This window comes from Eptatretus burgeri, chromosome 15, assembly GCF_056783735.1.
Source record: "Eptatretus burgeri isolate ZD-2024b chromosome 15, Ebu_testis_v1, whole genome shotgun sequence".
In the NCBI taxonomy this organism is placed as follows: Eukaryota; Metazoa; Chordata; class Myxini; order Myxiniformes; family Myxinidae; genus Eptatretus; species Eptatretus burgeri.
The window spans coordinates 12,514,773-12,532,634 of NC_140975.1; the positions used below are offsets into that span (position 1 = coordinate 12,514,773).

The 17,862-nt window shown below is 48.2% G+C and overlaps 1 protein-coding gene across 1 annotated transcript in view; it reads left to right on the forward strand.

Annotated features, from left to right (window-relative positions):
* Positions 1–9,100: 9,100 nt before the first annotated feature.
* CNDP2 (carnosine dipeptidase 2) overlaps positions 9,101–17,862 on the forward strand; it is a 33,127-nt gene continuing 24,365 nt past the window's right edge. The window contains exons 1-2 of the mRNA XM_085857304.1: positions 9,101–9,357; positions 11,571–11,649. Of these exons, the coding sequence (XP_085713430.1) occupies positions 11,590–11,649 (60 nt within the window). The 5' untranslated portion in view covers positions 9,101–9,357; positions 11,571–11,589. The remainder of the gene's footprint in view (positions 9,358–11,570; positions 11,650–17,862) is intronic.

The window sequence follows — 17,862 nt, forward strand, 5'->3', positions numbered from 1 at the left end:
ATAAATCATCACCTAACCCCCTTTATCGTCCTTGTTCGGCTAACCTATCCTGTCACCTCGCCTACTCCCAACCCCTACGTTCCCTTCCCGGAGGGGAATAAGGGAGAGCTAACGTCCTGTGTCGAGGCCCAACTCAAGCCTCAGAATGGCCTCCCCAGAGTTCGGCGATCTATAACCAAAGTGGGTCCAGCGGCCCACAACGACAGCGAGGGGATGGATGGTGCGGAGGGGTACATCTCCTAATCTACCCTAACCACTTAACTGTTAAACTACCCCGGGGCTTTCAACAAGCGCCTCTCGCTTAAACTATTGGTTCTATAAACCCAGATTCCCGTCGCCTGTGTTGGTGTCCTCACAATTTCGGGCCTCGCCCCCCAATTTTCTCTCCGTGCCCTCACACGGTCTCATGGCTGGGACACGTGGCTCCCTTTGGCAGGCACGACCCTCTGCCGATTCTCCCGCTATGGCACCCCCGGGCACTACACTGCCTCCGAGCCTACCAGCTCCCTAACACCGGGGAGTGCCCCCCATGGCACCTCCCCTGAAACGCACACGTGGCAGGCTGGCTTCCCGGGCCCCTTTCCGAGGGTCACCCTTGCCCACAACACTGCCCACGCGGCTAATGGCGCCCCGGGCCCCCGCACCAAGCAGGCGCACCCGTGCCCACTACTCTATCCCGGCCCCCCATGGGCCCATGGCCTACCGCGGCCGACTAGCCTGGTGCCCGGGGTACCCACTCAGCGATACTCACCTTTCGCAGCCACGCTCCCAAGCCCGTCAACAGGGCTCCTGCACCCCTCCAAATGGGTTTCGAGCCTACATTCCCACCAACAACAAAACAACCTCCATTTTTCACTTTGACTAACCCCCCTAACTCAGTCTACACTGACCCCGGGGTCCCTTGGGCGGGAGTCACTCCTCCCCCCAATCACTCATCGCACCATGCATTCCCCATTCGCTCCATTCACACAGACCCGCTGGCCTCACTCACTCACCAAGCACATGCTTCCACTTCACTCACCAACTACTCTTCAACACACACACCACTGAACTCTGCCATCCTCCTATCTACATCCCCTAACTAACTCGTGCTCCCACGTCGTCCCTTAAACTACAGCACGTTCCTTTTAACACTACGTAGCTAAGCTACGTCCCCACTACACATTCACAAGTCTGTCACGGTCTCCAAATAATTCCATTTTATTTCCCAACCTAAATCTGGCTACAATCCCTCTAACTAATCCATTCCACGGGCCCCATGAGGACTTACCCCTGCCCCATGGAGCCGGTCAAGCTAAGCTAACCCTTCCCCCTAACTAGTTTCCATCCTGTGCCCAGGATCAAGGGGGTCTTCCACCCCTTGCCCAGGAATCCTGTGCACCCGAAAGTGAGGCTTGTTTTTTTTTTTTTTTTCCATGCGCATCACCAGCGCGGCAACTCGCGCACTTTGCACCTGCCCGTGACGTCATGCAGCTGCACGTGTTCCTCGTCCCTCCTTGGACGGTACCATCCGACAGAGATACCCCTCCTGCCGGATTTCAACCCCACGTGCAGCCATAGCGTCACCGTGCGCATAAAAAAAAACACAAGCCCCACGTCTCGAGGGGTTCCCCACGCGAACACATGTGCTTTGCCCGTTGGAGCTTAACACACACGATCGCGTGGAGAACCCGTCCGGTCCAAATCCATAATCCTGCCTAAACTTTGTCCGTCCGCGGGATCGGCAAATCCACCGCGTGCGTTTCCGGACCGGGACTTCACTCTCGCAAGCGAGCACGTGGTGGTCTCGTGCGTTGCACAGCACGGACCTCGTGCTCGCGGCTGGGCGAACCCGGCACGGTCCCCGAAACAACTACAGCCGCTACTCGGCTTTCGTTTCTCCCATGTCGCCGTCGTCGCCATTCGACCCACGCACACCTGCGTGTTACGACGCTCACAGTCCATTCCATCACATTCACACCGGGAGACGCGGCTGCGTGCTCACACATGCCCACCGACATCTCCCTTACATACCGCTCTCTCACACACACGGTCTCCCTTGCATAACCCATACCACTCACACGTGGTGCTCCATTCACTCGCGGTGCCTCATCCACACACCGTCCTTCACTCACACACGCGGGGGCACTCAACCGCGGTGCCTCATCCACACTGGCCGTTTCATCCACACACACGGCCTCATCCACACACGGCGTGCTGGGAAGCACGTACTCTGGCACCATCGCCACCACACCACTCACACACGGGGTCGCTTCCACACACGGGGACGCACTCACGCCTTGCACCACACACACAGGGACAACCACACTGGGGATTTGTGTCCCCACAAGGGTCTCCGGGGCCTCTATACCCCCCAAGCTCTCCGTGCACCCGTCCACAGCACTCGTCCCCTCAACCTCGCAAAGCACGACCGAACTCACCTGTTCGTGACTCGCCTCAAGGGGGCATACTCCCTCCTCGTTCCTGGAGGAGGCCATCCAGGTGCTCGCACTGGGTCCCTACACGCTCCGCGAGCTCAACCTCACTATCCTCCACTACCTCCGTGTGTGTGTGTGCGTCACTTACCCCGTCTTCATCGTGTTGTCTCTCCTCTATTTTTTCTGTCTCCCGTGTCTCTATAATTTATAAGTTTCTGTTGTCGTCACCTCGTGTCTCGTCTCACACGTTCCGGTCTCCCCATTTAATTTTTCCCTTTTGGTCACCGTCGATTCTTCTGTCACGACCCTCGCCCAACACGCCCCCCGAATTATTTTTTTACCCGCCTCCACCGCGGGCCTGTCAGCCGTTGCACCCCCTTCCAGCTCGTTCGCTCCCACACGTGGAGTCGCCATTCCTATCTCCCTGGTCACGGCCTTCATGCCCGCCTGCAGGCATCGGCCCATGTTCTGCATCTCACCCCGCAGCTTTTTCGTTTCTTCCTTCATTTGCTTGTTCATTTTGTTTGTGTTTGTATCCATCTTTTCGTTTATTTGTTGTGTATTCGCATCCAATTTTTGTGTATTCGCATCCATCTTTTCGTTCATTTGTTGTGTATTCGCATCCATTTTTTGTGTATTCGCATCCATTTTTTGTGTATTCGCATCCATTTTTTGTGTATTCGCATCCATCTTTTCGTTTATTTGTTGTGTATTCGCATCCATTCTCGCTGTCATTGCCGCCAGCATGGCGCATAGCTGGGCCATGTCGGGTGCGCTTGGGTGAGCCGTTTCGGCAGGGGTCGGCGGGTTTTGGTGGAGAGGGGGGGGGGAGGTGTCATACACCGCGGCCGCTGCCGCACCTATTTCGGGCTCTGGGTTCAGTTGGGCGAGTTCGTTTTCCTGTACGATTAACATTTCCTGCACGGGTATTCCATCCTGAGCCATGGATTCTACACATTCTACATCCATTTCTAATACCCCCGGCTCCCGCTCGCCTTGAGACGCCATCTTGCTTCTCGTGAAGGGTTAATTTCGCTCGCTCGTAATTTGGAGGGAATCGGGGGTCGCTTCTCTCACCCCTGGACCGATTCCCGTGAATTTAGCTGGAGACAGGAGAGCCCGTTTTCCTGTTCTCCGATACCAGTGCCGCGAGGAGGGCGATGGATTTGTATCGCACGACCTGACACCAGTGTTACGGATTCGCGCCCGCCGGCGTGCTGACGGCCACGTAACTCGAATCGCGGCACGTCGCCCACCGGACGGACAATCCAGTCGTGACCCTCTCGGACTAACGCCGGGAACCAGTCACGGGTGGACCTTTCGGTCTCACCGCGATCGAGCCAATCAGCCCCCGCGTGGGATAGGGTTGCTCGCCAAATTCGACCTACCTAAGTACCCACACGGAGGGTAGACCGGGCGATCGCACCTCGCCGCAGGTCGACTTCGGACACGGGCCACTTAAGCGACCCGTTCCGTACTATCGGGATAACCGAGCGGTGTTATCGTCGGCCTCGACGGTTCGATTAATTATCGGGCGTATTCAGCCCACTACCAACCCTTTACGTGAAGCAAGATGAGGATTCAATGAAAGAAATGACGAAGCGAAGCGGGAAACAGTTCAACACAAAACACATTTATTCGCGATGAACGGAAAGCACACATATTCAATTCCACCAAAAGCACATAGAAAAGGAAAAGAAACACAATGCAATTTTACACAAAAAGCAAATGCGACAATGCAGATCTAATACCGATTACGCGAGCACACGGCAACACTTATACAATTCTACTTCACAGACGGCGCCGACAACACACATTCCCAAAAACAAAAGAAAAGAGAACCCTCAAGGATGAGGCGGGCCTGAGGCCGAGACCGGGTCGGGCCTACCCGTCTGGTGATGAGACGCGGAGCGGCGATGGTGCCTCAACTCCGCGGGCCTCGCGGGCAGTGTCTGGTAGGGGGTGGGAAAGGGGCCCCCTTGGTCGCACTATCTCAGCGCGGGGGGAAACAGGAGGGGGTTGCTGATGCTCGGGGTATAGAGGATTTTTACTCTGCCTCGAGTCCCGCGACGAGCGTCTCCACCTCGACCAGGTCGCGCCGTCGGTCTCCCTGGTGTGCAGCTCCCGGCACGACGTGAGCACCCCCTCGTCTGCCCTCGCCGCCTCTCCACAGCTCCGACTCCAACGCACACGACGACGACGACGACGACGACGACGACCAACTCCTTCTTGCTTCTTCTTCCCAACTCCACGGACTGCGAAGTCTTAACTTACTTGGTGTGACGAACGCGGTCGCTTATATAAGCCCCGTGGCTTCGCCTTTGACCCCCTGCCTTCGACCTTTCACCTCGCTCCCCATTGGCCCGAGAAAAAGTGGGCGTGAATGCATTTTGATCCATGAATTTGCATATAGCGACCGCCCTCCAACGCCCTGGAGGCGGGGCCAAATCGCCCCTCGCTCACCGATTGGACGGAACAAAAGTGGGCGTGTGTCGTTTTTGATCCGTTTTTGGAGCGGAAAATCCGTGGTTTTGTACACGCTGTTCGGCGCGCGCCCTGCACGAGTCCAACACCGGTACCCACAAGTGGCGCAAGAACGGTGGCGATGCGACGGTTGCGAGGTGTGACGTGAAGCGGCGCCGCGCTGGGTGGTTGATGTTGTGGTTGGTGGTGGTAACAATGGCGGTTGGTCCAAAATAAAGATAGTAAAAGAAAAACGGCTATCCTGAAGAGTCGCAGCACGCATGAATAACATTTATTCCCTCTAGACAACGGGTTTGGGCCTAACTACACATATACTTACCGAGATATCTCACCTAAGGGACCTGAATGGTGGTTTGCGAATTTGGTCAACCACAACAATATATATGTATATATATATATATGTATATATATATGTATATATATGTATATATATATATATATATATGTTAATATGTATATATATATATATATATATGTTAATATATATAAATATATATATATATGTATATATGTATATGTATATATGTATATGTATATATATGTATATGTATATATGTATATATATGTATATATATATATATATGTATATATATATATATGTATATATATGTATGTATATATATATATATATATATATATATATATATATATATATATATATATATATATATATATATATCTATGTCAGGTCAGGTCAGGTATGGGAGCATGTGCCAGAACAGCACGTCGCTGCGTCCACTTTCCGCCGGTACTCCAGGGGCCTCCGTCTGGCCATCCCCCAGGCAAATGCCAGGCCCATCCCCATCTCCTTGAGATGATGGTCAACCTGTTGCAACCATGAGGCACGTGGTCGACCCACTGGCCTCCTCCACTCATGAGACTCCCTCGCTGAGAGAATCTGGTGAGCAGGATCAGAGTCAGGAAAACGAGCCACATGTCCATACAGCCGCAACTGACGCTCACGGACTATGCAGGTAACAAATCTCATCCGAGTCTCTCTCAGCAACCGCTCGTTGGACACAAAATCCGACCAGTGATAGCCAAGGATTCTCCGAAGAGACCTGGTACCAAAGGAATTAAGTCTCCGTCTCAGATCCTTGGTTAGAGTCCAAGTCTCGCACCCATACAGCAAGACTGGAAGTACCAAGGACCTGAAGACTCGGACTTTCGTCCTCCCGCACAGGTACCGGCAGCGCCACACCCCATGATCCAGTGAATCCATGACTCCCCAGGCCCGACCCAGACGTCTATTGACCTCTGACTCGCAGCCAGCAGAGACATGAATATCACTGCCAAGGTAAGTGAATCTCTCCACGACCTCAACATCCTCACCACAAAAAGACACAGACAGGACAGCAGCATCCAAGATGTCACCGAAAGCCTGGATCTTAGTTTTGACCCAAGAAACCCGTAATCCCAATGGCTCCGACTCCTCATTCAGCACCTCGAGGGCCCCCAAGAGGATGTCTTCAGTCTCCGCAAAGATGACTGCATCATCTGCAAAGTCAAGGTCCGAGATCTTGACATTCCCAAATGACGCACCGCAACTTGATCTCTCCGACATCCTCCCTAGAATCCAGTCCATACAAGTGCTGAAAAGTGTGGGGGCAAGTACACATCCCTGACGAACTCCAGTAACAACTGGAAATAAGTCAGAGATGGTACCACCACACTTCACAGCACTCTCAGTACCAGAGTAGAGTTCAGACATCAGATCGATCAGTTTTGGTGGCACCCCACAAAGACCAAGAATCCTCCAGAGGACATCCCGATTCACTGAATCGAACGCTTTACAGAGATCAACATAGGCTGCAAGCAGCCCCTGCCGAAACTCTTGTCTGCGTTCGGTGAGGACACGAAGTGCAAGGATACGGTCAATCATTGACCTCTTTGGTGTAAAGCCTGACTGCTCTGGACGCTGGTGCTCAAGCAGATGGTGGCGAACCCTATCGAGAATTATCCGAGCAAAGACCTTGCCCGGCACTGAGAGCAGCGTCACCCCTCGGTAGTTGTTGCAGTCTTGGCGATCACCCTTCCCTTTCCAGAGAGGGACAACAAGGCCCCTCTTCCAGTCAGTTGGGATGATGCCTGTGTTCCAGGCAGAGCACAAAACTGCATGCAACGACACGAGTGCAGCATTTCCACCAGCCTCGAGAAGTTCGGCATGGATGCCACAGATCCCTGGAGCTTTGCCCCGTTTCAACTGGTTCACCGCAGCCCGTGTTTCCACAAGCGTAGGTGGACCACAGTTGATTCGAGGGTCAGCAACAGGGATTGTAACACCCTTGACGTCCAACTCGACAGTTGGGGGATCAGCCTGGTACAACCGCTCAAAGTAACCGGCCCCGCGGGCCTTCACTTCAGACTCCTCTGTCAAGAGCCTCCCACTCTCTGCTCGAACTGTAGTGCTCCGAGGGATGGGCTTGGATGAACGTAATGCGCGAATTCCCCTGTAAGCGGGACGAGAATCACCTGTCCACAGGTGATGCTCTACCCCCTCACAGATTCCTCGCACATAGGCCTCCTTGTCCACCCTCAGTGCACGTACAGTTTTACGCCTCAGCTCTCTGAACAGCTCAGCTCTGCCATTCAGCCTGGCCCTGCGACTCTGGTCAATGGTATCCAGTGTCCCTTGAGAGACAAAATTCTTCTTTGCCCTGCGGTGAGCTCCAAGGCATCCACCGGCAACATCAAGGATGGTGGTCTTGAAGGCGCTCCACAACTCTTCAGGACCCCCCAAAGCACCCAGATCCCCCAAGTGTCCACTCAGCCTCTTCGCAAACTCCTCAGCTACTCTCTCATCCCTGAGCTTGGCAACATCCAGCCTCGGCTGGGATGGTACCATTCTCCAGTATTTAAGGTGCAGCTTTAGAGTTGCTACAACAAGCCTGTGGTCAGTATTGAGGAACTGAGCACTCCGGTAGACCCTGCAGTTCTGGATCATCCTCCAACGACCGTCAATGAGGACATGGTCAATCTCCATTGCCACACCGCCAGCGTTGGAATACCAAGTCCAGCGATGAGCTTGTGGGCGCTGAAACCATGAACCAGCCACCCTAAGTGCATGACTTCTTGCAAAGTCAAGGAACTTAGTGCCATTCTGGTTCATAGTTCCTGACCCATGGCGACCAACACACACCTCATAACCGTCCCTATCAGTTCCAGTCGATGCATTGAAATATATATATATATATATATATATATATATATATATATATATTTATTTATATATGTATATATATATTTATATATGTATATATATATATATATATGTATATGTATATATATATATATATATATATATATATATATATATATATATATGTATATGTATATATATATATATGTATATGTATATATATATATATATATGTATATGTATATATATATATATATATATATATATATATATATATATATATATATATATATGTACATGTATATATATATATATATATATATATATATATATATATATATATATGTACATGTATATATATATATATATATGTATATATATATATATGTATATATATATATATATATATATATATATATATGTATATATATATATATATATATGTATATATATATGTATATATATGTATATATATATATGTATATATATATATATATATATATATATATATATATATATATATATATATATATATATATATATATATATATATATATATATATATATATATATATATATATATATATATATATATATAGTCGTTCATTCGGGATTCTACCTCAAAGGTTTAATATTATTCCAGTGAGAGTGGATCGCAGCGTCGCTCTGGTTCGACTCTAATTACATAACTACATTTCTCTGACGTATTTTATATTTTATTAAACCATATTGGTGATGAGACGCAACATAAAAGGAACCAGTCGTCGTATCGGTCTTGTTAATACACCGCTCCAATTGTAACAATGTGTGTGGTGTTCCTGACGTGGGCTAAAAAAACGAAGCGTCACTTCCGCTTGAGCCAGAGACGTCTCCATTGGTCGATGCTGTCCACCAATCACCAATCAATGAAAGGCTCGATTCAGTCAGATGGTTAGGTTTGGAAACTTCGACTGGTTCTGCGTTTTCCGTGGACAGTTGGACATAATTTCCCTCATTTTTCAATTTTAATATTATTTTTGGTTATCGTCGATAACGAACATCCCGTTACGTTTAAAGTAATTTCTCATCACCAATCAGCTTGCAGAGCGTTCCTCTGGTTTCCGGCTTAAGCACTCAAGCAAGCGGCTGCAGAAGGAACGGGCCGCTCGGCAAGCGATAGCGAGCGGCCTCGTGATGGAACACACCCGAGATAAGAGTGAAGTCCGTGGAACGTGTTTGAACACCCCCAGGTCAGGGTTTGCTCATTCCGTCCACGTGAAAACATCAAGGTCTCTGACACTCGATATACACAGACAGCAGCCGAGAATCCTCCCGCTGGTAAGGCCCGTCCTTCAATCCAAATGGATCTTTTTCACGATTTTATTAGAATTCGATGTTTAATAATGTAATGTGTTTATAGCCATCAGTGATCAATTCGTACGTTGACGGCGTGCACGGCGTGCACGGACTGCACGGTGTTGTTACGTTTCACCATGTGTACTTATTGTCGAGGTTTCCAAACGTACACCGCACCGATCCATCGAATTAACGATTGCTCTGTTTATGGGAACAAAAATGTGTATCTTTTGGTTCGTTTTTTTTTAATCAACATCCCTTTCGAACAATAACTTGTCATCGGGTAACGAGCACACGGGGGCGCAGCATCGCGGAGCACACCCCACTCTCGGATCGTGTTTTCCCTTCCGTTTGTTTGCTGGACGACGTGCCGTGCGGTGCACGTACTGACAGTCTTTGCTGGACGACGTGCCGTGCGGTGCACGTACTGACAGTCTTTGCTGGACGACGTGCCGTGCGGTGCACGTACTGACAGTCTTTGCTGGACGACTGGGACTTCATGGTTCTCGTTTTGTACAATTGTAAAAGCTTCCTTACTGACTACACAGGAATCCCTGAACCCATTGTGTTCCACGGATTTTACTGTAAACTTCTGGTGTGGACACTTCGAAGCGATGGGAAAACAACTTGTGATATCCACCCAATGAAACGGCTAATCCAAAGCTAACAGCTCTCCCGAAGAGTTAACAGCTAACCCAAGCTAACTCAAGGGTTAACAGCTAACCCAAGCTAGCTCTAAGGGTTAACAGCTAACCCAAGCTAGCTCTAAGGGTTAACAGCTAACCCAAGCTAGCTCTAAGGGTTAACAGCTAACCCAAGCTAGCTCTAAGGATTGACAGCTAACCCAAGCTAACTCCAAGAGTTGACAGCTAACCCAAGCTAACTCCAAGGGTTGACAGCTAACCCAAGCTAGCTCTAAGGGTTAACAGCTAACTCCAAGGGTTAACAGCTAACCCAAGCTAGCTCCAAGGGTTGACAGTTAACCCAATCTAACTCCAAGGGTTGACAGTTAACCCAATCTAACTCCAAGGGTTAACAGCTAACCCAAGCTAACTCCAAGGGTTGACAGTTAACCCAATCTAACTCCAAGGGTTAACAGCTAACCCAAGCGAACTCCAAGGGTTAACAGCTAACCCAAGCGAACTCCAAGGGTTAACAGATAACCCAAGCTAACTCCAAGGGTTAACAGCTCCAACTGTAGGAGTTAACCCCAACAGGTGGAATTGTGATTAGCAGAGAGCAAGTTCAGCCGGTTGCCTCGTCTGCTCGCTCTCGCTGTCGGTGAAATATCCAAGCGCTCGTGGTAACTTTTGAAAGAGTAGGTCGTTGTGTGCTGGTACCCCAGAATAAATTTTTTACTCCTGCTCTTTCTCATGTGCAGGAGCAATGCATCAGCAGAACAGACTTGCAACTGAATCCCAGTCGGATAAACACCCGTCAGATGGAACGTTACCCGTTGCAAAATGGCGATGTAATTGTTTGTTTGCAAATCCTCTGAATGCAAGTCTTTATTTCTTACACATAGGTTGACTTGGTTGTGCACTTTGAGCACTCTCTGCTTATCTGCAAATGATTGGCTACAAGTACAAGAAAAGCATTCTTTTGAACAACAAGCACAGTCTTGTGGGATAGAGGCTAAGGTTCATTCTTGATTTATTTGATTAAAAACAACTCTCCTCTGAACTGCACCTCACCTCACCTCACCACGAGTGAGTTACCATATCTAAAGGTACTTGTTTATTACCACAGTACTTTGGCCATTGCGACACCGTTTTCAAGAAGCTTCATTGACAATACTGCAGCAATGGCCATCCATCCATTCATTGGGACCATACTCTGTACAGAGTTGGTGCTACCAAAACAGTCTCCTTGGCTATTGGGCACAATCCTGGACGGGTCGCCACTCCGACGCAGGATACCAGCATGCTACCACTCATTTTTGCCGACCTCAGAAGGATGACAGGCAGAGTCAACCCCCACCTAGTATTAATTCAACATCCAAGCAGGATTTTAACTCGGGACCTAACCACTCTCGCCATTAAGCCAACACCAGGCATAATGACTATGATACTGTAGTAATACAATAGTACCTTTAGGTTAATGATGCAGTCACGTACAACACTCAGGAGAGGCACCACAATGGCCTGCACCTGTTTGTGCAGTTATTTATTTCACCGTTCGATTTGTCGTGGCAGCTTTACTTGAAACCTCAAGATGGCAGATCTGCAGCAAATTTTTTGCTACATCAATGATCATCAAGATCGATATGTGCAGGTGAGCGGTTGTGCATGGAAGAGGACCTTGATATGGGGGGGGGGGTGATCAGGTCATTGTTGATGTGTGAGTGATGTTGGCGAAAGGATTCTGACTGGGTCTAGTTTGGAATTGTGTCATGTAAACACCAGACACTGCCGTGGCATGCATTGATTTAGCATGTCTGGAAGGTTGGTTATCAGAGATAAAAGTAAATATTTTACGAATGAATGAGGACCCGGGTTCAAATTCCAGGTATTGTTGGGATAGTGTCGATGTCAGCCAATTGGAATGACATGACTTTTCTTTGTTTAAAGCTCAAAGATCCAGGGTGATTAGGCCACCCAGGCCCTTCTTTTTGTAACAGCCTGTAATTGCTTGCTTGTATGATTATTAATTTTTCATTCATCTCGACAAGATTTCTTAGGAAATTTTCAAACATCACATCGATAACACTGGGGAACAAATTTTTTTTCTTATTATCTGTTGCATGAGATTTTTCAACTTGTTCTGTATATTTTTTTCAAATCTGAAATCTGTTTTCCTCTACATGTTATCGTTTTCATGCAATTTGAAACTTGCAATTTTTTTGCAAAAAAAGGACACCCATTGCTATTTGTACTCAGAATAACTTCAGAACTAGGGGTGCGATTTCAGACTTTAGTAGAAACGTACGATGCCTAAACTGCTAAATAACTACAGACCGTATTTGTTTTGCTGCTAACAATTTGCTCACAATTTATTTGACATCAATTTTCTTTATCTTTATTGATATTTATTTATCTTTCTTGATATATATTGTTGCGGTTGTGGAAATTCGCAAACCACCATTCAGGTCCCATAGGTGAGATATCTCTGTAAGTACATGTGTAGTTAGCCCCAAACCCGTTGTTTAGAGGGAATAAATGTGATTCATTCGGGCTGCGACCCTTTGAGATAGCCGTTTTTCTGTTCTATCTTTATTTTGAACCAACCACGTTTCAACCGCCATCACACAACAACCATCAACCACAACGCCACTTCGCAACAACAACGCCAACAGCCACGATCTTTACCTTCACAACTCGCTCCCGCAAACATCGCATCACCGCCATTCCAAACGGCACCATGGCCATAAACCACCACCATAAACCCTCCACCACCTTCACCTCTCCTCCTTCTGCCGCCATTCCTGCACCACCTGTGAACGCCGAGCGTCAGGCTGTCCTGGGCTCGTACGGGACGCGCGCCGAGCCGCGAGTGCAAAATGCGGCCTTTTCCGAGGAGAATTCGGATCAGGAATGCTACACGCCCACTTCTGATCCGTCCAATCAGCAAGCGCGGGGTGGTTTGGCCCCGCCTCCAGGCGCGTCGGTGTAGAATCGAGATATGCAAATTCTCGGATCAGGGGAGACTCACGCCCCTTTTCCTCCATCCAATGGGCGAGCGTGGCTCCACCCCCGAGCTCGTTCTGATCCAGAAATTAGCATATGGGTTCTCCTGCCGGCCTATAAAGCGCCGAGCGCGGGGCGAATTTAGGCAGTCTGTCGGGACCCAAGCAAGCCAGCTATCCTCCTTCCCCAGAGCATCAACAATTCCCCCCTTTTTTCCCCCCGCGCTGAGATAGTGCGAAAAGGGGGCCCCGTTCCCACCCCACTCCAAGCAGTGCCAACGAAACCCGCGAAGGAGCAAGAAGTCGGGGCACCGCCGCGCCGCCACATTTGCGGCTCATCACAAATACACGGGTAGGATCCACCCGGTCTCGCGGACCTGACCGCTCTTTCAGGTCCCGCGCAAATATTGGCCCACAGGCCCCGTCTGCCCCCTTGTCTTTGAGGGTGGCCCTTTTCTTTTGCTTTTGAGTAAATGTGTTGTTGGCGCCGTCTGTAAAGTAAAACTGTGTAAGTGTTGCCGTGTGCACGCGTAGTCGGTTGTAGATCTGCATTGTTGTGTTTCTTTTGTTGCAATTGCTGTAGGTGCATTCGGTTTAATTGTATATGTGTGCTCTCCGTGTGCCGTGGAATAAATGTGCATCATGTTGAACTGTTTTCCCGTTTCGCTTCGTCTTTTCTTTAATTGAATCTCCATCTTGCTTCACGTAAAGGGTTGGTAGTGGGCTTAATAGGCCCGATAATTAATCGGAACCGTCGAGGCCGACGATAACGCCGCTCGGTTATCCCGATAGTACGGAACAGGTCGCTTAAGTGTCCGGAGTCGACCTGTGGCGAGGTGCGATCGCCCGGTCTACCCTCCGCGTGGGTACTTAGGTAGGTCGAGTTTGGCGAACAACTCTATCCCACGCGGGGGGCCGATTGGCACGTCGTGGTGAGGCCGAAAGGCCCACCCGTGACTAGCTCCCGGCGTTAGTCCGAGAGGGTCACGACAGAATTGTCCGTCCGGTGGGCGACGTGCCGCAATTCGAGTTACGTGGCCGTTCGCACGCCGGTGGGCACGAATTCGCAACAATATTCTTTAACTTTATGTTTTTCTTTGTTTCAGATCTGATCATGGCTTCTTCAATAAGACATAAATGTGTAAATAATCCTGATGCATTCTGTTATGTATGTGGCTGCAATACACTACTTCGTCAAAAGCGCAATATATCATCGTTTGTAAGGTGTGCCTATAAAACCTATTTTGATGTTCCCCTTGGTGACCAAGACAAGAAATGGGCTCCTCATATTGTATGTCATAATTGTGAGGAAATGCTTCCTGACTGGACAAAAGGAAAACGAAAGGGTCTGCCTTTTGGAGTTCCCATGGTTTGGCGAAAACCCAAGGACCACGTAACTGACTGCTATTTTTGCCTGGTCAACACAAAGGGTGTCGGCAAGAAAAACCGGCAAAAGATCTCCTATCCCTGTTTTCCCTCAGCAATTCGACCTACTCCGCACTCTGACGAACTCCCCGTTTCAGTCTTTAATGGCTTTGGCTTATCTGAACATGATCAGCAAGAGCACGAGGGTCGTGATGATGGGCTTCAAGAAATGGTTTCAGAATCCGAAGCCTCCTCATCTGATACCAAACAGTCCTCAGTCCCTCAGCAGTTTAGCCAACCGGAATTGAATGACTGAGTGCGTGATTTGGGGCTCTCCAAGAAAGCAGCTGAGGCATTAGCTTCCAGGCTGCAAGAAAAAAATCTACTTGACCACTCTGCAAATGTTTCATATTTCCGAAAGCGGGACCAGATCTTTGTCGCCTTTTTCTCAGAAGACAAGCAGTTTGTTTAGTGTCACAATATCCCAGGTCTTCTCAGGCAACTAGGTGTTACTTCGTATAATCCAACAGAATGGCGATTATTTCTGGATACCTCTAAGCGCAGCCTCAAGTGTATTCTCTTGCACAATGGCAATGTTTATGGAGCGGTTCCAGTTGGTCACTCAGTGCATTTGCGAGAGGAACATAATGGCATAAAAATGGTCATTGACTTACTCAAATATCATGAGCACAACTGGATCATTTGTGTGGACCTGAAAATGGTCAACGTTCTCTTTGGTCAACAGAAAGGCTTCACAAAGTTTCCATGCCATCTCTGCATGTGGGACAGCCGAGCTCGAGAGAAACACTGGATCCAGAAGGAGTGGCCCATCCGTGAAACTCTGGAAGCAGGTTTGCCAAACATTGTGAATGACCCAATCGTCAGCCGAGAGAAGATCGTTTTTCCCCCACTCCATATCAAGCTCGGTTTGCTGAAACAGTTCGTGAAGGCTTTGAGTACTGATGGTGAATGCTTTCAACATATAGTTTTTGCTTTTCCTGCTTTGTCTTTCGAGAAGATCAAAGCAGGTGTGTTCGATGGACCTCAAATACGTGCCCTTGTACGTGATGAGGAATTTGTAAAGAAGATGAATGACAAGGAGAAGACAGCGTGGCTGTCTTTCATCGCAGTTATACAAAACTTTATTGGTAACAAAAAGGCAGATAACTATGAGTTTCTGGTTACTAGAATGCTGTTGGCTTTTCATGATCTTGGGTGCAACATGAGTGTCAAGCTCCATTTCCTGAATAGTCACCTTAATCAATTCCCTGAGAACCATGGGGCTTCAAGTGAGGAACAGGGAGAGCGCTTCCATCAGGACCTCATGACGATGGAAGAGTGCTACCAAGGGCGATGGGACAAAAATATGATGGCAGACTACTGCTGGAGCATCAAACGAGATTGCCCTGTGGAAGTCCACAAACGCAGGAGCTACAAGTGCAAATTCTTGCCTGAATAGGACCTATTTGAACTTTGCATTCCATCCTTATCAATTGTTCTGAATCACCTATCGTCTTTATGTCGAAATATATGTTAATTTAAATTTGCTTTTAATTTAAATTGTAACTTACCAAATAAATGTTGATAATGGTGGATTGCAAAAAATCTCGAGCTTACAGAGAGAAACTAACTTCAGATTTGAATTCAGCACACTCAAATTAGGTAAGATCAAGTGCTGGTATCAATGCAACAAAAACTTTGTTCCCCAGTGTAATGAAATCCAAGCATTGGGCCCATACTCTGTGCAGAGCATTGGTGCTGCCTAAACAGTCTCCTTGGCTATCGGGCACAATCCTGGATGGGTCGCCACTCCGACACACAATACCAGCATGATGGCACTCATTTTGCCGACCTCAGAAGGATGACAGGCAGAGTCAACCCCCACCTGGTATTAATTCAACATCCAAGCAGGATTTTAACTCGGGACCTAACCACTCTCGCCATTAAGCCAACACCAGGCATAATGACTATGATACTGTAGTAATACAATAGTACCTTTAGGTTAATGATGCAGTCACGTACAACACTCAGGAGAGGCACCACAATGGCCTGCACCTGTTTGTGCAGAGTCAACCCCACCTGGTATTAATTCAACAGCCGAGGGGGGTTTGAACTCAGGATCCTGGGATCCCAAGCCCACCACCCTAACCATTAAGCCAACACCAGACATATAATGAGAAGGTTCTCGACTTATCCGAGATGCATTGACCAAGAAAAGGCTGTCTGACAGGATTGAGTGGGAGGAGGAGGAGATTGGGGCCATACTCTGTGCAGAGTGTTGGTGCTGCTTAAACAGTCTCCTTGGCTATTGGGCGCAATCCTGGACGGATCACCACTCCGACACAGTACACCAGCAAGCTGGCACTCATTTTGCCGACCTCGGAAGGATGACAGGCAGAGTCAACCACACCTGGTATTAATTCAACAGCTGAGTGGGATTTGAACTCAGGACCTTAGGATCCAAAGCTCACTACCCTAACCATTAAGCCAACACCAGGCATATAATGAGATGGTTCTCGATTTATCCGAGATATATTGACCAAGAAAAGGTTGTCTGACGGGATTGAGTGGGGGCCACGCACTTACCTTTGAACAATGGATAAAATCAACAGGTTGGTTGAGAAATGCAAACTGCCTGGGAAGTAAGGAGGAGCTGACATTTTTGAAGATCGTCAGAGCAAAAGAGGGCATTTGCTCTTTCGCTCTGAAGGGTTAACGCCTAACCCCCTAAACCGGCCTCTCCTTGCTTTCGTGGCAGATGTCAAACCTCGCGAAATACCTTGTTATATCTGTCCTGTTTTACCTGTCCTATATGTTCTGTCAGAGCTTGTTTTGCCAGACTCCCAATGCATATAGACGAGTCTTCACAATTGGCACTAGTTCCTCATTGCACACCTTGCCTTTGAGCTATCTCGTTTGGATTTGATTCCTGTCCTGACAATAAAGTGTTGGGCTTATGCGATGCACGCAGGGCATTGACATTGAGCCGTGTGTCCCATCTAATAGCATTACTTCTTCCTTTTTCATATGCAGCATGAGGCTGCAGTTTTACACGAATCGGTTGCTGTGCTGCTGTTGCAGTGCCCCTATGGAGGTTGCGGCAGGAATTTGTAATTTGTTCAGTGCTGGTGATAGCTCACCTCCTCTTCCTGAAGTATACTATGGGATCTTTAATATCCACCAACTAATGCTGGCAGACGGAACGCCCAGTTTAACGTCCACCTGAGGGACAGAACACACGTGGATGTCTCACTCTGCCTGGACATAAACTCTGGACATTGTCAAAAATTGTCAAAAAATTAATTTAATTAATTGACCAAGAAAAGGTTGTCTGACGGGATTGAGTGGGGGCCACGCACTTACCTTTGAACAATGGATAAAATCAACAGGAGGTTGGTTGAGAAATGCGAACTGCCTGGGAAGCAAGGAGTAGCTGACATTTTTGATTATTAATTAATAAATTAAAAAATTAATTGTCAAAAAAAGTTATGTCCAAA